At 36.0% G+C, this 21,196-nt stretch overlaps 1 protein-coding gene across 4 annotated transcripts in view; it reads right to left on the reverse strand.

The window, feature by feature from the left end:
- The window catches only part of AKAP10 (A-kinase anchoring protein 10), a 76,557-nt gene that overhangs the window by 33,911 nt on the left and 21,450 nt on the right, over nt 1–21,196 (reverse strand). For all 4 annotated transcript variants that reach the window (XM_045824074.1, XM_045824075.1, XM_045824073.1 and 1 more), the window contains exons 5-8: nt 7,067–7,165; nt 2,628–2,712; nt 1,720–1,843; nt 161–297 (exon numbers count right to left, since the gene is read on the reverse strand). In XM_045824074.1, coding sequence (XP_045680030.1) covers nt 161–297; nt 1,720–1,843; nt 2,628–2,712; nt 7,067–7,165 — 445 coding nt within the window. The remainder of the gene's footprint in view (nt 1–160; nt 298–1,719; nt 1,844–2,627; nt 2,713–7,066; nt 7,166–21,196) is intronic.

Below are 21,196 nucleotides of genomic sequence, written 5' to 3' on the forward strand. Positions count from 1 at the left end.
TTTCTCCAGCAGAAAGTTTTGCTCTAAGCACACACACCATGTGCAAAGCTGCTCTATGCTGCTCCCTGTGAGTGAATTCATTCATCTGTATTTCTGAAGTTCATATCAAATACTAGGTAAATATCTGCTAAATGCTGAATACATCTGCAATAAAACTCACTTGTCATATAAAATCATGGCATCGTTCTGTGCCTCCTGTCCATCATACTGGCCCTTTTTGGCAGCAAGCTGAGACTGGAAGTTATCTGCTGCCAACCAAAACTGTAAGATATTCACTGCATCTTCTTTTTCCATGTACTAGAAAGGAAAAATACAAAAGAGGAAAATAAGACTACATTCAGATGTATCTCACCATCCCTAATTTATAAGCCCTAACTATTAAAATACAGGATGTGAGAAAAACAAATAAACAAACAAACAAACAAAAAACCTAACAGGTCTTCGTGTTCAATTAATGCCAATCACAATTTACAGTCACTTGAAATCGAAAAGTTTAAAAACACTACTTTGGGGGGAAAAAAACACCAAAAATCTTATAAAAATACAACCACCACACAGCTGGATGCAAACTTTAGTAAACTGGAATAAAAACTACAGTAAAGATGGATTAGTGGTTCCTTGCTGGCAAACATGTAAAGAATAAAGTAACCAGACCAATCCTTTTATACCTGATCATTTCCATCATTCTATGCAGCCATAGTAACCTGAATAAACGCTGACATAAACTTGTGGCAAAAAGAGGGAGTGAAAAAATAAAGCAACTAAACTCAACTATATTCTTGTGAAGATACAGAATGCAAGCATGTATTGAAGTTACTGCTTCGTGGGACTGGGAATCCTCTTACCTCTGCTTCACAGTCATTTACTTGCAACAAAAGAATTTCATTTGCTGAAGCCTACAAATACTGCTATACCACCATATTTTGCCGTGTATAATGTGCACCTTCTTACCCAAATTTCTGAGGGAAAAAGGAGGATGCACATTATGCATGAGTACTACCTGAAATACCTTGTGTATCTGTTCTTGTGTTTTGTAATTATTATTACATAATATGCTCAATAATAAATGCTAGAATTCCTTTCTAATACAAAAAAACAAGTATCTAAATATAAAGAAATAAAAATCTGAATTAAAAAATTAAAACAAAAGATTTTTTCCCTGAAAGTTTGAGCCAAAAGTGTGGGTGCACATTATACATCGGAGCACGTTATACACCAAAATATGGTATATAAAATGTTTTCCCCAAAGAGATTAGTATACTCACTGTGTTTTGCAGACGCTTTACTGTGCAATCCCACTAAGTGACTAAAGGAAAGGTGATGACAGTAGGAAAAAATTTACTACTTTCCTTTTTCTCTTCTGCAGTCTGGTCTGCAAATATCTGCATACTAGAATCAAGTATCAAATTCTGTGGTTTTAAAACAGCCCCAAATAATTAAAAATATGCTTCTTCTTAATTAGGTTTTTCAAAATCAGCTATTTTATACTAAATTCTCATGTTCTCTCTTTAATCTGACTAATATGTCATTAAAGTTCTCTTGCCATTACATACAACTTAAGTAGTTGTATGTTTTAAATAATAAAATTATTTAAATCCAGTTGACCTATTGGAAAATGGTTTGTCTCTTCTATGGTATTTTCTACAGACAGGGCACCAGCATTTATATTTTAGAGGCTGAAATGCTCTAACAGAATATGAAAGGAAATGCAGATTTTACCTCAGAGAAATAAAAGAGGGCTGACTCACAGAAGAGAATATCAGCCAGGTAAACAGTCCCACTGGTCAACACTTCAATCTGGTATTTACAGAAATGATGACTTCGCAGAAAATCACTAAAGTGCCTGCACATGGACAAAAAGGGACAATTTGAGGGAAGGACCAAGGGAAAGAGCTTAACTGGGAAAAATACACTCTTTCCATACTATGCCTATTGTACCTTAAAAGCCTAGGTCAACACCCCCTCCCTTCCCATGGGGCAGTTCCTGATTCCTCTCCCTGTAAGTATCTTTCCCAATTCTTGGTGACTCTGTAGCTTTCCTCTGATATTTAACACATGCTACCTCATGTTACAGTAACAGAAGAACATGCCCTATTTCTCTCATTAACCTGCAACTTCCTTCCAGGTAAGTACTATATCTAACTAGACCTTGAACAGAGAAAGCACCCTTTCACAAATGTTAAATATAAGAATGAATACGAAGATTCTTTTTAAGAGCATGTAGCAGTAAGTAATCAAAAAAAAAAAAAAAAGGCTCTTTGGAGGCAGTTTCACCAGCATGCACTAACAAATTAGGATATTTACCCAAAGACACATGTATTGTTTAAATAAACAAACCAATTCTAATAGTTACAATTAAACCAAAATGACTTCAGAATTAAAAACAAATTCTTTTACCTTAGGAAATATTAACATCACAAATGAAAACTTACATTATTTTTAATAGAGTTCATAATTTACATAAAAAATTAACCAAGATAGTCTTAGAGTTATGCCTGTGAGCTCCCACATTCAAAATACTTATATCCTCAAAGATAAATTGTTTTCAGTTAGTGAAACCCATTCCTAATACTAAACCCAAACTCTCAAGAAAGAATGCAAAATGTAAAAGTATGAAATTAACTTACTCTTGCTCCATTGCACTAAAGACTATGGACTGTGCTGAAACAAAACAGTTGGGATTCACCTGTCCATCTTCTCCACAAATCTTTGCTGTCAAAGAAATGATAAATAATTAAGTTTCTATTAAACCCCAAATTTATGAATCAAAATAGGAAATGACTATAAAGACAAATAAATGAGGTTTTAAATGAAACTAAAAGAAAATACAGAACAGCTGATCTTGAAGTACAGAAGGTTTTTCTAAACATATATAGATGCAAAAGCAGACAACAAAAGATTTACCATAAAATTAATTCTATACATCAAAACACTCCAAAAACAAATTAGGGGAAAAATTTGTGGCATGTATGACAGTTTCCTCTATGTACGACAGATTATCTTTTGTATATCAAGAGTCTTACAAACTAATAAGAAATACCCCAAAAGATAAAAGAGAAAAGGACATGAAAAGACAACTCACAAAAAACAAATATAAAATGGCAAATATGAAAACATATGCACGCTCATTAGTAATCAAATAAATATAATTACAAATTAAAATAAGAAGACACTCCACCTTTTGTCTAGTAAACCAGCACAAAAGTATCTTAACAATCCATATGTTAACATATGGGAATATAATGCTTAACATAGTGGGAATATAAATTAGTATATCTTTCTGGAGGGCCATTTGGCAGTTTCATAAGCTTTAAAAATGAACATACCCTTTCCATCAGTGATTTCATTTCTAGGACTGTAACCTAAAGGATTATGGATTTGTGTAAAGATTCATCTGGAAAAAGTTTATTAAAATGTTATTCAATAGAAATTTAAAGACATAATATGTGCTAATGTTAGAAATTGCCTAAATAAACTATAGCACATTAAGCTGTTCAGCTATTAAACATCACTAGAAAAAAACCACACAACCATGATGGCTGGTTTCACTTTAGGTCCATGACCTCAGTGGGAACTTACTGACATCTAAGGCCTGTACTACAGTTTCCTAGTCCATTTACTCTTACATTCTCCTAGACATGGCACATCTTCTCCAAACTTTAACACCTCTTCTATTCTCTTTGCTTCCTACTTCACTAATAAAATAGGAGCAATCAAAAATTATTTCTATCACTTCCCACCACGTCTACCAACCCACCTGTATCTCTACCTATCTCTCCTGTTACAGCAGGTCAATGGTCCTCACACCTGCCTGAGCAACCCTTTATATGAGCACTGGACCCCATCCTTGTCTGCCTTCTCATAACTGTTTTACCACAACTGTCCCTGCTTCTCTCCTGCATCAAATTTTTCTTTGCTATTACCTCATTCCCACCAGCTAAATACACTGTGTGTACTTGTTTGTATGCTACCATCCATCTGTTTTTAACATGTCACCTTAAAAAACAAACAAAAAAAACAAACAAAAAAACCCCCCAAAACCATTGTCCCTTGATGTAACATCCCTTTCCAGCTCACCTGTAGAGCAAAATGCCTCCTAAGAGCTGCCCGTACTTGCTGTCTTCATTCCTCCTATCCTCTCTTAAGGCTCTTCCAATTAAGCTTTAGTCCTAAAGGTCCATTCTAATTAAGATGACCACTGGCCCGATTGCTCATAGGATTGCCAAATCCATTCCATTCCTACTATTCATCTTACTTAACCTATTAGTATAACTTAACACCTTCAATCATTCCCTTCCCCCCAGACACATTTTTCAGTTCCAGAAAAATGTTTCCAGAACATTTTGGCTTCCAGAAAAAACTACTTTCTTCATACACAGTTGATGTAGAAGGGTCTACATTATTACTGGCTGTTACTTCTAACTCTCCTTTGCTAGTTCTTCCTTATCTGACAGACTCTACATGTTAGGCCTGCTCTAGAATTCAGTCCTTATGTCTCGTCTTAATTCATCACATACACTTGACAGTAATCCAGTTTCATAACTAAGCCCATCTATATGCTGATGACTTTCAAACACATATCTCCAACCTGGGCCTCTCTCATGAACTCCTCACACAGATGTACAAACTCCTACCTGACATTCATAATTTGGATATCGAACATCCAAACTTCCGACTTTCCCCACAACCTATAACACCCACTCTCCTCCTCATCTTGTAAATGGTAACTCCTCTCAGCTATTGAGTCATGCTGGAGTCCTTTCTCCCTCTCACACCACTCACTTTCAAACCAAAAGCAAATTCTGTCAGCTGTACTTTCAAAGTATTTTTAATATCCCGCCACTTCAAGGATTTGTAGAAAATGGAGGATGCTGTGGAACAGACTTTGGGTCAGTCTGAAACCCCACAGAAAAACTAAGTAATTAGACAGAAACACGAAAATCCCATGGATAACATTTACAATAAAACTACACAGGTGGGACACAATAACAATAGCTTAAGTGTAGACTTCAAATAATAACTTACTTAAAGTACAGCTGTACTAAAATATGCCAACTAAAGAGACCAATAATTAGGGCAGGATTTAGAAGAATGAGTTTAAAAAAGGAAAAGTGACTGCTCTAAAGATATATAGGTAATTAAACTTTTAAAATGCATAATAATAGGCACTGGATGGAAACTTTCTCAGACCCCTCAATCACTAGATGTTGTCATCTTGACCCTTCAGAAGATTTCTCTCCTCATGAGATTACGTCATTAATTTGATAAGGTTTAAGAAAAGAAAAATTAGAATTATAATGACAGTTTTCATTTTCAAATGTTCTATTTGGCTCAAAACGTCTTCCGTTTCTCCCCTACCCCAGCTTGGTTATCAATTGGTACAAGCATCCTAAGGAATCAATAGCCATCCAATTCTCTAACCAGCCAAGTTGTATGTGTCTCAGTTAAGACACTCCAGTTGTACTATTAGAAAGAGTCAGTCTAGGGAAGTCTTGAAGACAGTAGCAACAAATTCCCATAAAAAAAAACAGACAAACTACATAGAAAAACCAAAATCCCATGACAACTTTGCAACAAAACTGGGTGAAAATCCCAAAATACTGGTACATAAGGACAAACCGCCAAGAGCCATTAAGACCTATGTGTTACAGGTGTCTGTCAGAGAAAGAAAAGGAAAACAATGGGGGCAGCATCCGATGGACCCAAAAATAGCTAATGGCTGTTCCCTGGCCAGTATGGTGGGACGACTGTAAGAAGCACAGCTGAAACTGGGGGAGGTTTTGCTGCCTCCAATAATGAGTGAGTGCAAAGGACCTACAGTAAAGACTGAAAGAGCCTCACGTTGGGAAGAATCTGCTAAGAGCTGAATAACATGTTATATTTCATAAATAAAAAATACTAATTTATTGTAACAAAAACACAGAACTTACTATTAGAACTTGATGGAAATAGCTGTTCAATGAATAAATGAACCATTTTTATCTGTGATTACAGGTGCACATAAGGCCTTGCTGAGGCAATACAGTAAAAGCTTTCTTAAATTTTTTGTGATTTACAAAGAAACATACTTATATGGCTCAGCATACACATACATATATGTATATAAAATGGAAACAACTTCCTGAAATTATGTTTCTTTGCCTTTACTACTGTGAAGCACTTTGATTTTCTAGTCTATTGTTTTTTGGCAGTGGGATGAGGACACAGAGATTGTTCTCCATGTAGTTTAAAAAACACTGCTGATAGCATATTGGTTAATGTGTACAGGTCTGGTTCAAATCCTGATTCTGCCACGTCTGAGCTGTGTTATGTTGGGAAAATTACTTACTCTCTGTGCCTCAGTTCCCTCATTTATAAAATAATAACTATATTTATGCTGCAAGGTTCTTTAGAAGATTAAATGAGTTTACCCATGGAGTACTTAGAATGTTGTCTGGGACCCAGTAAGTACTCAAATGTGTGATATTATTGTTCTAGCTGTTGTTTTTATCCAAGTCAAAGTCTAAGAATTTGGGCCTAACATATAAGAGAGTAAGTCTGTAAATGAGTTACAGATATCTGAAAACAGATGGGAGACAGGGTGAGGGGTAGGTATGTGAAAAAGGTGAAGGGATAAAGTAGTACAGATTGGTAGTTACAGAATTGTCATGTGATGCAAAATACAGCATACAGAATATAGTCAATAGTGTTGTAATAACTATGTATTGTATCAGATGGGTATGATCTCTTAATAAGTTATGTCTAATTACTGGGGTGAACACCTAAATCTAATATAACGATGTATGTCAACTGTAATTAAAAAATAAAAATGGTTTAAGAATGCAAAGAAAAAGATTAATGTTTCTCTAAAAGGAAGCAATGTCAGATTGCATGGCAGTAATTGGAAAGGACACAGAACTGTGTTTAAGAGCCTATAAGTTATCTTTAAAATAAACATACTTTATTACACCTGGGGGAAAAAAAGATACCTGAAAACAAGCTAGGATTCCATGTTGATAAAGAGAACTTTTTATAATGAAAAATAGGCGCTTTTTTTTTTTTTGCCATAGCTTCAAGCACTGCTTACCTATGATATCGTTTCTCATTGCTTCTGTAATTGGTATTGGTTTAGCAGCATCTGGAGATATATATTTGGTAAAAGTATTCACTGCATCTTGTTCTATACCTGTAAAGGAAGAAGGGGAAAACTTCAAAACTCAACACAAACTGAACTAGCAATGGATTATATTCATGAATAGCAGGGCTTAGTCTGCTGTGAGCCTAAACACACGTGCATGTGCACATACACATAAGTGTGTGTACCTGTATGTGCACTACAAGTACAAATACACAAGAAAATGTATTTAGGATAAAACAAATCTCATCATAATATCACTGTTTACAGTTTGATTTGTGGAGCAGAGGAATTAAATGTGTATTCCCCCTCTACTAAGCTAATAAGCTCTGTAAGAGCAATGACACCTGCATGCTCTCTTTCCAGTCTCCTCTTCAAAGTCTGAACTTGAAGGACTTGCTCAGCAATATAAAGGGAGGAGATCAAAAATTATCTATAAATCTACATTTTACATACGTTACAAAATGATTTCACATTCATGAATATTACATTCATTTGACCTTCGAAACCCTAGAATGTTAACACAATGAACCTCAAACTTTGTATTCTCAGGACTTTGATATCTTAAAAATTGAGGACCTCAATTTTTGTTTATGTGTGTTCTATATACAGATGTTAAGATATCAGAAATTAAAAATGAGAAAACTGGCTCAGTTACAATTAACAATATTAAATCTGCTAGAAGTTAACACAGACATTTGTTTTAAAGGAAAATAACTTTTCCAAATTGAAAAAATTAGTTAGAAGAGGGCACTGTTTTACACTTGTCCTGATAGCAAACTACTGGATTTTCACATCTGCTTTGGCATTCACTCAGGTGTGTTTTTTTGTTTTGGTTGATGGATATTGTGACATAATGATATAACAGAAAATGTGTGTGTGTGTACATACATTTTCCATTTTGGTTCTTGGCACAGAGCTCCTAAAATCCTTGGAATTTTCTGAGTGGTAGGGACAATATGAGCATCTTCTATTATTCATAATAAGCCCCTCTCAACCAAAGAAAAGTCTGTGGTAACAAGGTGACTGGCAGAAAAGAAGCTGGTTGCCAGACCTCTGGGGAAGGTAGAAAGGATGGGTTTCATAAATTAATAACCAGTGGTCAACATCTTTTTTTTAAAGTTTAAAGTTAGTTTTAAAGATTTTATTTATTTATTTTTAGAGAGAGGAGGGGGGAGGGAGAAAAACATCAATATGTGGTTGCCTCTCCAGCACCCCCTACTGGGGACCTAGCCTACAACACAGACATGTGCCTTCACTTGGAAATGAACCGGGGATCCTTTGGTTCACAGGCCAGCGTTCAATCCACTGAGGCACACCAGCCAGGGCCAATGGTCAACATTTTAATTAGTCATGCCCATATACCAGAACCACACAAACCCTCAATTAAGTGGTTCAGTTTCCAGGTTGGTAAATGCATCCATGTGCCAAAAGGATAGCACACCAGAACTCCAGAGACAGAGGCTCCTACACTTGATACCCTTTTGGACCTTGCCCTATGTCCCTCTTCTTCTGGCTGTTCATTTGTTTACTTTCTATTATCTTTTAATATAAACCAGTAAACAAAAGTGTTTCCCTAAGTTCTGTGAGCCATTATAGAAAATTATTGAACAAGAGGAAGGTGTTGTAAAAATCCCCAATTTATATCTGGTTGGCCAGAAGTATAGGTGACAATGTGTTGTGTATCTGGATAAGCAGTTGTAAGTGGACTGACAACTGGCATCTGAAGTAGTGGTGGGAGCAGTCTTGTGAGACTGAGCCCTTAACCTGTGGATTCTGCCCTAAGTCCAGGCAGTTATTATCAGAATGAATTAAACTGGAAAATTCTCAGTTACTGTCCACAGAAAATTAGAGAACTGCTTGGAAAAGCATACATTTTGTGTCAGAAGTGTTGTGAAGAAAAAAATGGATTTCTTTTCTATATGTTAAGAAAATCTGGTGGACTGGGATGGAAGTAAAAGATAGAAAATTGTACTTGAACAATTAAAATAAAATAAAAAAAGAAAAAAAATCTGGCTTCAGATATGTACTTCAAAAAAGGAGTGTTTTTACGGCTTCTTAAGATAACTGTGGACATGGTCTTCTCTGATACTGCACCAAAGCTTGGCAAGTGGTACTTTCTTAAAGGTTAGTTAGAATGTAGACTCTGAAACTACAACAATGAATTTATATCCTGTTATATTAAAATTGACCGGTCTATCTCCCAAACTCATGATTTTATAACATCATACATTTTCACCATATATTTTGGAAACTATTGGTTTACTGGCTTATGCAGATCTTCCAAATCTATGTTGCATCATAGAGAGTAGAAAAAGAAATCACATCCTCAGTTTCACCAATGATCTCATCAGAATACTCTTTTAAAGCTGTGAAGGCACAGAGTGCCTGGAACACAAGTGTTCCAATACTGTTATGTTCACTTAAAAAGCTTAAATTTTACCATTGAGCAACAAATACTGTCAGCCGTTGTTGAAATAACAAGTTTACATCATTCATTCCCAAGAAAATGTTTGCCAAAAATCCAAGTTTGCATGACCATAGTTTGTCTATAGTCATTCTTACAAGTAAAACTTGTATTCCATTTAAAAAGCAGGTATTTGAATTCACAAAAACAATCGACTACACATGCACTTTTCCTCAACAGAAGTAATATACTTCAGTATGCAGAAGTGCTTCTGTATATTTCTCTCATGATTACACAAAAAAGACATCTTAGAATTGTTGTGAAAATCATTTTGATCACACAAACCCCCTTGAAAAAGCCTCAGGGACTCTCTCTGGGTGTGTATACCATACTCACAGAACCTGTGGGGTTAGCAGAGTAGCTTATCCCTATTTTTATAGAAAAGAAACTTATATACAAAAAATCAAAATGACTTATTTGAGTCAAAAAGTGCTGGAGTAAGGATGGGGCCAGGGAGAACTAATAGCACAAAGTTCTAGTATGTGATTAAAGTTAAGTTGTTATTAGCTTAAAACAGACTGCTATCGCTCTAAGACCTTCTATGTAAGCCCACTACATTAAGAAAAAAGGAAAACAGGGAGAGAGAAAAAGAGGGAGAAGAGACCTAAAAGACACTCAGAAAACAATAATATAACAACAGAAAATCCCACCCTATCAACAAGTACTTTACTTTTCTAATTTTTTATTTATTGATTTTGAGAGAGAGGGAGAGAGCAAAACAGAGGAATAGCAATTTGTTGTTCCATTTATTTATTCATTCATTGGTTGATTCTTGTATGTGACCTGACCAGGGGTCGAACCTCTAAACCTAACAAGATTACACAGATGCTAGAATTATAATAACCACAACAACAACAACAAAAAGTTTTAAAGAAGCTATTATAATCATGCTCCAAGAAGTCAAACACATGTGAAACAAATAGAAGACTGCCACTACAGAGAAACAGAAGATTAAAAAAAAAGGATATTTTAGAACTAAAAAACATAACAACCCAAAGTTAAAATTCATTGGAAAGACAAAGCACAGTGAAAATGATAGAGGAATGAGTCAGTAAATTTGGGGATAGATGAAAAGAAATTTTCCAAGAAAAAAATTTATAGAGAAAAGTAAATAGTCTCAGGAACTTATAGGGGAATAACAAATGTCTAAGATTTGGGTCACTGAAGTCCTAGAAGGAAAGGAAAAATTTACAGAGCAAAAAAAATTTTTTTTTGAAGAAACAATGACAAAAAGCTCCCCCAAATACGGCATGAAACCAAATGTATAAAATCAAGCAAGCAGCTCAGTGAATCTCAAATACGAAGAAACTAAAAAACTCTATGTTCAGACACTAAAAGGAAACTGCTAACATGAAAAGTAATGAAAAGTATCTTGAAAGTGGCCACACGTGCACAGACACACACAACCTCATGTTAAGTGTAAGGATTCCAAGATGGCAGATTTCTCACCAGAAACCATGGAGGCCACAGGAAGCAAACAACATTTTTTAAAAAAGATTTTATTTATTTATTTTTAGAGAGGAAAGGGAGGGAGAAAGAGAGAGAGAGAGAGAGAGAGAGAGAGAGAGAGAGAGAGAGAGAGAGAGAGAGAGACACATCAATGTGTGGTTGCTGGGGGCCATGGCCTGCAACCCAGGCATGTGCCCTGACTGGGAATCGAACCTGCAACACTTTGGTTCACAGCCCGTGCTCAATCCACTGAGCTACAGCAGCTCAGTGGATTTTTAAACATTTTTAAAGTGGTAAAAGAACTATCAACCTAGAATTCTCTACCAAGTGAAAATTATTTCAAGAAAAAGAAAAAGAAACCATTTCTCAGATGGAGGATAACTGAGAGAATTCTTTGACAGCAGAACTGCTCTAAAAAAGTGCTAAAGGAAATTCTTGAGACACTAGTGAAATAACAGAAATGAACACTGAATTTCAGGAATGAAGGAAGAGATACAGCAAATATCTGCTTTAAATAAAATAGACAATTTTTTCTTCTCTTAAATTCTTCACATATAACAGTTGAAAGCAAAATTTAAAATTGATTTTTTTTTTAACATATGTAGTTGACAACTAACAACAAGTAAATGGCAAGGTAAATGGACTATGTAGTGGTAAGGTCACTACCTTCCACTTGAAGTGATAAAGGATTATGTTTAAGCAGACTGTGAAAACTATGTATACTGCAATCCCCAAAGAAACTATTAAAAACCCTACACAAAAAGATATAACAAAGAACTCAATAAATATATTCTAAAAACATTTAAACAATCCATAACAAGCAGAAACTAGGAAATCAAGGAATGGGAAACACAAAAAACAAAAACCAAATAATAAAATGGTAAACTAAATCCAAGCATTACAATTAATACAATCACATTTAGGTTATAATAACAAATATCAATAATTATATTTACATATTACAATTCAAATAACCATACTGTAATAATTATTTAATGTAAATAATTAAAACTTACACTGAAATAAAATTACCACCACCAATAAAAGACAACATTGTCAGAATAGATTAAGAAAAAAACTGACTCAGGAAAATGCTACTTATAAGAAACTTACTTTTAAAACAATGAATGGCCCAAGCAGGTGTGGCTTGGTAGACTGAGCACCTGCCTGCAACCAAAAGGTCACTAGGTCGATTTGGGTTAGGGCACATGCCTGGGCTGCTGGCCAGGTTCCCAGTTGGGGGCATCTGAGAGACAACCTACTGATGTTTTTCTCCCTCTCTTTCTCCCTCCCTTCTCCTCTAAAATAATACATAAAGTATTTAAAAAAAAAATGAATGATAAAGGTAGGTCAAAAGTAAATACATGGAAAAAGGTATGATGTAAACACTAATCAAATGAAACTGTAGTGGCTATATAAATCTGGGAGCAGACAGTTCTTACCTCAGAACATGGAGGTTACCACAGATAAACAGCAGCATGACACCCAGCATCAGCCGAACACAAACTCTTTACATTGTACACAAGATATTCACCAAGACATACTATGTCCTAGGTCACTGAAGGATTTTTAAACATTTTTAAAAGGTGAAGTCATCAAAATACATTCTGACCATAATATAGTTCAGAAATCAATAACAAAAAAATTCTCCCAAAACTAGGAAACTAAATATATTTCTTTTTTTAATTTAATTTTTTAAATTATAGCTTACATCCAATTTTATTTTGTATTAGTTTCAGGTGCACAGCATAGCGGCAATCATATACATCACAAAGTGTTCCCCTCAATATTTCCAGTACCCACCTGGCACCATCCATAGTTATTACAATATCACTGATGATATTTCCTATGCTCCACTTAACATCCTAATGACTATTTTGTAATTCTTAATCCCCTCACCTTTTCACCTAGTCCCCCAACACCCCTCCTCCTGGCAACCATCAATTTCCTTTCTACAACTATGAGTCTGTTTCTGTTTTGTTTGTCCCTTTATATTGTTCTTTAGATTCCAAAATGATTGAAATCATAAATGTCTTTCTCTGACTTGTTTCACTTAGCATAATACCCTCTAGGTGCATTCATGCTGCCCAAGTGGTAAGATGTCCTTATTTTTTATGGCCGAATATATTCCACTTTATATATGTACCAATTCTTCTCTTTCAGATAATCTATTGATGGGCACAGGCTGCGTCCATATTTTCGCTATTGTAAATAATGCTGCAGTGAACATAGGGGTGCATAAATTCTTTCAAATTAGTGCCTTGGGTTTCTTCTAATATGAACTCATAAGTAGAATTACTGGGTCATAAAGCAATTCATTCATTCATTCATTCATTTATAATATGTATTTATCCTCAACCAAGAACAATTTTTCATTGCTTTTTAGAGAAGAAAGGAGGGGAAAAAACATCAATAGAGAATCATTGATTGGTTGCCTTCTGAACATACTAGACTGAGGATCATTCATGCTTGAACCAGAGATGTATGTGCTCCAACTGAACATCAAACCTGCAAACTAGGTATGTGCTCTGGCCAGGAATCAAACCCACAAACTTTAGGTAATGGGGCAATATTCCAACTGAGTTGCACAGTCCAAGGCTTATTTTTAATATTTTGAGGTACCTACATAATGCTTTCTACAGTAGCTGCAACAATTTGCATTCCCACCAACAGTTTATAAACAAGGGTTCCCTTTTCTCCATCTCCTCTCCATCACGTGTTTGTTGATTTGTTTATGATGGCTATTTTGAGAGGTGTGCGGTGATATTTCATTGTGGTTTTAATTTGCATTTCTCTAATGATTAGTGATGTTGAGCATCTTTTTGTGTATCTGTTGGCGATCTGCATGTCCTCTCTGGAGAAGTGTCTAGTGAAGTCCTTTGCTCATATTTTTCCTTTTTATTGAAATGTATTGGGGTGACACTGGATTTTGTACACATTAAAATTGGTTTGTGTTTTTTTGGTATTGAATAGTATGACTTCTTTATAAATTTTGCATATTAGCCCCTTACCAGATGTATCATTGGTGAATATCATCTCCCACTCAGTGGGTTGTATTTTCATTTTGTTAATGGTTTCTTTAGCTGTACAAAATCTCTTCAGTTTAATGTAGTCCCATTTGTTTTTTTCTTTTGTTTCCTTTGCCTGAGGAGATATATCATAAAAATATTACTAAGAGAAATGTCCAAACGGTTCCAGCTTATGTTTCTCCCAAAAGATTTATGATTTCAGTCTTACATTTAGGTCTTTAATCCATTTTCAATTTATTCTTGTATATGGTGTTAATAAAATGGTATAGATTCTTTTTTTTTTGCATTATCTGTCCAATTTTCCTAATACCATTTATTGAAATGACCACCTTTACCTCATTGTATGTACTTGCCACTTCTATCAAATATTAATTGACCACATAGGTATGAATTTTATTCTGAGCTCTCTCTTTCCATTGACCTATACCTCTCTTTTTATACTAGTACAATGCTGTTTTGATTACCATAGCTTTGAAGTATATTTTGATTCAGGTAGCATGATTCCTCCAACTTCATTCTTCTTTCTCAAGACTGCTGTAGATATTTGAGGTCTTTTGTGGTTTCATATACATTCTTGGATTATTTGTTCTAGTTCTGTTTAAAATGCTGTTATATTTTGAAAGGAAGTGTGTTGATTCTATAGATTGCTTTGGAAAGTATGGACATTTTAACGATGTTAATTCTTCCAATCCATAAACACAGTATATGCTTTTATTTATTTGTATCATCTTCAGTTTCTTTCTTTCTTTCTTTGGTGCCTTATAATTTTCCCAGTTCAGATCTTTTACCTTCTTGATTAAATTTATTACTAGGTATTTTTTTAACACAATGGTAAACTGGATTGTTTTTTTTAGCTTACCTTTCTGATAGTTCATTATTGGTGCATACAAATGCAATCGATTTCTGAATATTTATTTTGTATCCTGCTGCTTTGCTGAGTGCATATATCACTCCTAGTAGTTTTTGGTGGAATCTTTAGGTTTCTGTACATACAATATTATGTCATCTACAAATAATGACAGTTTTACTTCTTTTCCAATTTGGGTGCCTTTTATTTCTTCTTCTTGTTTGACTGCTGTGGTTAGGACTTCCGTACTATGTTGAATAAGGGTGGTGAAAGCAAACATCCCAGTTTTGCTCCTGATATAAAAGGAAATGGTTTCAGTATTTTCCCCATTGAGTATGAGCTTAGCTGTGGACTTGTCATATACAGTGTTTATTACACTGAGATAGGTTCCCTCTATGCCCGCTTTGCTGAGTGTTTTTATCATGAGTGCTAGATTTTATCAAAAGCATTTTTTTGCATTTATTTATTGATGATTTTTATCTTTCATTTTGTTTATGCAGTGTATCAAGTTAATTGATTTGTGAATATTGCACCAACTTTGCATCCTAAAAATAAATCCCACTTGATCATGCTGTATGATCTTTTTAATGTATTGCTGAATTTGGCTTGCTAATATTTTGTTTAGGATTTCTGCACTTATTTTACCAGGGATATTTATTGGGCTCTAATTTTCTTTCCTTGTAGTGCCTTTATTTGGTTTAGGAATTAGGATACTTCTCTCTTAAAATACACTTCAAGAGTCTTCCTTCCTCTTGAACTTTTGAAATAGTTTGAGAAGGATAAGTATTAGTTCTCTGAATGCTTGGTAAAATTTACCTGTGAAACCATCGACCCAAGACTTTGGTTTACTGGGAGTTTTTAAAATTACTGCTTTGATTTTATTACTTTTAATCGGTCTTCAAATTTTGTTTCTTCTTGATTGTTCTGGAAAATTGTGCATTTTTAGAAATTTATTAATTTCTTCTGGACTGTCAAATTTGTTGGCATGTAGTTATTCATAATATTTTCACAGAATCCTTTGTATTTCTGTGGTGTCGGTTGTTACTTGTCTTTTATTTCTGACCTCATTTATTTGAATCCTTTCTTTTTTTATTCTTGATGAGCCTGGCTAAAGGTTTATCAATCTTGTATATCTTTTCAAAGAACCGGCTCTTGGTTTCATTAATCTTTTATACTACTTTTGTTAGATTCTTTTATTTCCACTCTGTTCTTTCTTATTTCCTTTTTGGGGCCTTTTTCTGGTTCCTAATTTGGGGCTTTGTTTTTTGTTCTTTTTCTGGTTCCTATACATGCAAGGTTAGATTGTTTATTTGAGATTTTTCTTCTTTCTATAATGCTATGAATTTCTCTCTTGGGATGTCTTTTGTTCTATCCCATACATGTGAGGTTATTGTAGTTTTATATTGATTTGTCTCAAGGTATCTTTTGATTTCTTCATTGCTCTCATTGTTAAACCATTCATTGTTTAGTAGATGTTATTTAGCCTCTATGTGTTTGTGTTTTTCAGCTTTTTCCCTGTAATTTATTGGGAGTTTCATAGCATTGTGGTTAGAGAAGATACCTCATATGATTTCAATCTTCTAAAATTTATTGAGTCTTGTTTCATGGCCTAACACATGCTCTGTGCTACAAAATGCTCCATGTGCACTTGAAAACAATGTATATTCTGCTGCTTCGGGGTGAAAGTTCTGAATATGTTAACTAAATCCTTCTGGCTTAGTGTGCCATTTAAGGCCACTGTTTCCGTGTTGATTTTCTGTCTGGAAGATCTATCCATTGATGTCAATGGGGTGTTAAAATATCCTAGTGTGATTGTATCACTGTTGATCTCTCCATTTATGTCCATTAAGTCTTGCTTTATTTATTTAGGTGCTTTTATGTAGGGTGCATACATGTTTACAAGGGTTATATCCTCTTGTTGGACTGCTCCTTTTATCATTATGTAGTGTCCTTATTTGTCTCTTACTATAGCCTTTGTTTTAAAAGTCTATATTGTCAAATATAACTATTGCTACCCCAGCTTTTTTAAAATTTCTGTTTGCATGAAATAACTTTTTCCACACCATTACTTTCAGTCTGTGTATGTATGTTTGTGTTCTGAGGTGGGTCTCGTGTGTGTGTGTGTATGACTACATGTGTGTGTATGACTACGTGTGTGTGTGTATATAGTTTGTCCAGATGGTATCCAGCCATGCAATATGAAAAGTAGAGACATTTCAAAGTAGATACCTTGGGCACTCACACAGTTCTCCCAATCACCATCAGCTGCCCTGTCATATTTTCCTGAATCTTATTAGCGGTCTGAAATCTCTTCCCTTTCAAAGATGATTTTAGTTTGGGGAAAAGCCAGAAGTCACAGGGTGCCAAATGTGGGTTGTAGGGGGGCTGAGTCCCCTGGGTGATTTGATGTTTTGTGGAAAAACTCTGAACAAGACATGATGCATGAGAGGGTGCACTGCCGTGATGAAGCTGCCAATCACCAGATGCCCATAGCTGTGGCCTTCTGAATCATCAGAATAGTTTCCATGGAGGACTGTTCAAGCTTAATGCAAAACTTAATGCAGATTCATTGCTCTACTCACTCAGTCGTTTTGAATGTGATGGCCACAAAGTACACATGCTCACTCAATGGCGTCTACTGACCCCACTCACTAGTACAGTGAAATTGTCATTGTTCATGCATGCGCATTCCAGTCCACTCTCCTTGGCTACCAGGTTACATCAATGTCACCCAAACTGTTCTCATTATATTAACAATAGCTGGACTTTTTCTATTTATATTTATATATGTATACATATTTTTATATGTATATATATCTTGATCGTGTTCTGTTATCCATCAAGCTACCTGTCTTTTGATTGGAGTATTTAATATTTACATTTACATTTATTATTGATATAGGTACTTATTTATTGACCTTTTGTTCTTTTAACTATGTTCCTCTTGGAGGTTTTTGCCTTTCTTCTTGTTCTTGTAACACAACAGAATGTCCTTTAACATATCTTGTAATATTGGTTTGTTGGTAATGAACTCCTTTAGCTTTTTCTCTAGGAAACTCCTAATTTCTCCTTCAATTTTAAATGATAACCTTATTAGGTAGATAGTCTTGGCTGTAAGTCCTCACTTTTCATCACTTGGAACTTCTGTGCCAGTCCCTTCTGGCTTGAAGTGTTTCTGTTGATAAATCAGCTGACAGTCTTATGGGAGTTCCCTTGTAGGTAACTGTCTCTCTCTTGCTGCTTTTAAGATTCTCTGTTTTTAACCTCTGCCATTTTAATTATGATGTCTTGGTGTGGGCCTCTTTGGATTCATCTTCTTCGGGACTTCCTTTTCTTCCTGGATTTGTGTCTTTTTCCATCACCAGATTAGGGAAGTTCTCAGTCAGTATTTCTTCAGAAGGTTCTCAATCCTTTGCTCTCTCTTCTTCTGGTACCCCTGATGTGGATGTTATTACATTTTGTTATCCCAAAGGTCTCTTAAACTATCCTCATTTTTTAAAATTCTTTTTTTTCCTTTTAGCTGCTCTAATTCTGTGGTTTTTGCTATCCTGTCTTTCAAATCACTGATTTAAACTTCTACTTTATCTAGCCTACTTTTGATTCCTTTTACTGTATTATTCTTTTCAGATACTAATTAATTAAATTAATTTCTGACTGGTTCTTTTTTTATGATTCCTATGTCCTTTTTTATGCCATGAAACTTCTCACTCAGTTCCTTAGGTATTCTTATCACCATTGTTTTGAACTCTGTATTGGTAGATTGCTTGTCTCTATCTCACTTAATTTTCTGAAAATTTCTCTGGTTCTTCCATTTGGGACCTGTTTCTTTGTCTTTCCATATTGGCTGCCTTTGTGTGTTTGTCTGTGTGTTAGATACATTTGCTATGTCTCCCAGTCATTGTATGGTGGCCTTATCAATAGGTGTTCTGTGGGACCCAGAGGTATACTCTCCCTGATCACCTGATATGGGTGCTCTAGGAATGTCCTTGGTGTAGATTATGTGGACCTTCTTGTTCTAGTTGAATCTTGATTGCTGCTAGCCTGCTTGTGTATGGGGCCAACCCTCAGACTGGCTGATGATGAGGATCAACCCCAACCACAGTGTACTAGCAGCTGTTCAAGTGCTGACCACAGAAAGCACAATTCGATTCAGGAGATCTGGTGCCTTTCTAAGATCTCCCTTTGGATGTGTCACTTGTGGAGCTACCTGGGTTCTGCTCTGATGATGACTTAAGTCTTCCACTGGGTCTGTTGGTTCTGGAGTCTCTTGCAGGGGAATCAGGTGCCAATTAATGTCATATACTGACTGTGACTAACCCTCGCCAATCTGTTTGGAGTTACAAAGTGATCTAGTCTTGTGGCTGTCTCTGCTGGGCCTGGGCTTGTGTGGGAAGGGCCAAGCTGTGCCCCAAAACCAGCTTCCACCTTTATTAAGTCCAGGGCCAGGTAGGCAAAAGGCCTAAGGCACCTTGCAATCAGCCTCCACCTGAAGGCTGCCTATTAGGCTCACTCACTGAAAGAGCCTCTTGCAGCATGTGAGTTCTGTGAGGGTCTCAGTGAATCACCAGGTGCCTGCAAATCTTTGTTGTGAGGAAAGATCTCAGGGGGTTATCAGGGTGAGGCCAGTAGAGTATATCAGGCCCAAATAGACCAAGATTTGGCTGTGTGAAGGTAGGGTTCTGCAATAGTCAGGCAGGCAAAGGTAAACTGGCCGCCCTGCCCGCTGCCACAGAGCCAATCAGTCTGTCCCAATTCTGCCTGAAGCTCCTCAAGAGCTTTGAGCTCAGCAGAGCAGGACTTCAGAAGCCAGGAGTGTTGAGCTAGTGGATCCTCTGTGGGGATAGGTATGGGCACTGCTCAGGTTCCGGGGAGCAGTGGGGGATGGTCCCCATCCCCAGAGCCACACAACTCAGTCTATGATAAACCCAAGTGTTCTCATACCTCTAAAATGGGCCCAGGTAGCTACCTGCTCTGCAAGGTGTGAGCTCCACATTGCAGGGTGACCGTGAAGCAATTTCATCCTCACAGGCTGATGGAATACAATGGGGAGTGCTCAACTCAAGAAAGATGGCTTCTTTGGGCTATGTGGGAGAGGAACTCAGCATAGAGACACTGATGGCTATTCATCCTGCTCTCTCCCTGGAGCCATAAAACCCAGTCTCTCCTTGCATTACTCTAGTCTGCTTTGAGTCATCACCTGCCCTCTACCAGAGCCCAGCATGAGTGGCTATGAATGTGATTTTGTGCACTGGCCCTTTAAGAGGGCACCTGGGTTTGTAGAAGATTCCTGTCTCTCCCTGATGGACAGAATCCCCACTGAGTTTCACAGCCAGATGATATGTGGGCTCCTCTTTCTGGCTCTGGTGCTCTGGTGCTCTGGGCTGGGGAGCCCAGTAAAGGGCTGAAACCCCACGCTCCTTAGGAGTGGCACCTTTATAAATGAGATATCCCTCTGGTTTCTCAGCCGCTGCACATGGGTGCAAAACCAGCACTTTTTGCACCTCCACTCTTTCTACCAGTCTTGATGTGGCTTCTTGTGTCAATTCTTATGTAAAGACTTCTGTTCAGCTAGTCTTCAGTTGGTTATTCAGGCTGATTGTTCTATATTTTAGTTATAATTACAGTTTGGTCCTGGGAGGAGGTGAGTGTAACTTCTACCTCCTTTGCCGCCATCTTGGATCCTCTCAACATATTTCTAAATAATCCATGGGCAAAAGGGTAAGAACCAAGGGAAGTTAGACATTTAACTTTTGCTCAGTTCAAAATATGTGGGATGTACCTAAAGCAGTGGTTAGAAGGAAACTTATAGCATTAAATGTTTATCTTAAAAAAGATCTCAAATGGGTAATCTAAGTTTTCCACCTTAGTAAACTACAAAAAGAATAAAATAAATCCAAAACAAGCAGGAGGGAAAAACATACAGAGCATAAAATTTATTAAACTGAAAACAGAAAAACAACAGATAAAAGTCAATCAAAAGCTGACTCTTTGAAAAGGACAAATAAATCCCTACACACATTTACAAACAAAAAGAAGACATAATTGCCAATATCAGGAATGAAAGAGGGATATCACTGTACACCCAAGATTAAACAGATATTAAGGTGATGGTAGATAATTGCATACCTATATTAAAGAATTTGATTAAATTAACAATTCCTTAAAAACTAAATTCCATAAATCCCATAATGTTTCCCATTTATGGAAAACAATTCCATAAATGACTAAAATTCACTAAAAAAGATAATCTGATCAATCTTACACACACTAAAGAAACTGAATTCATAAAA

Source organism: Phyllostomus hastatus, unplaced genomic scaffold (genome assembly GCF_019186645.2).
Source record: "Phyllostomus hastatus isolate PE091 unplaced genomic scaffold, TTU_PhHast_1.1 phas_scaffold_55, whole genome shotgun sequence".
Taxonomy (NCBI): Eukaryota; Metazoa; Chordata; class Mammalia; order Chiroptera; family Phyllostomidae; genus Phyllostomus; species Phyllostomus hastatus.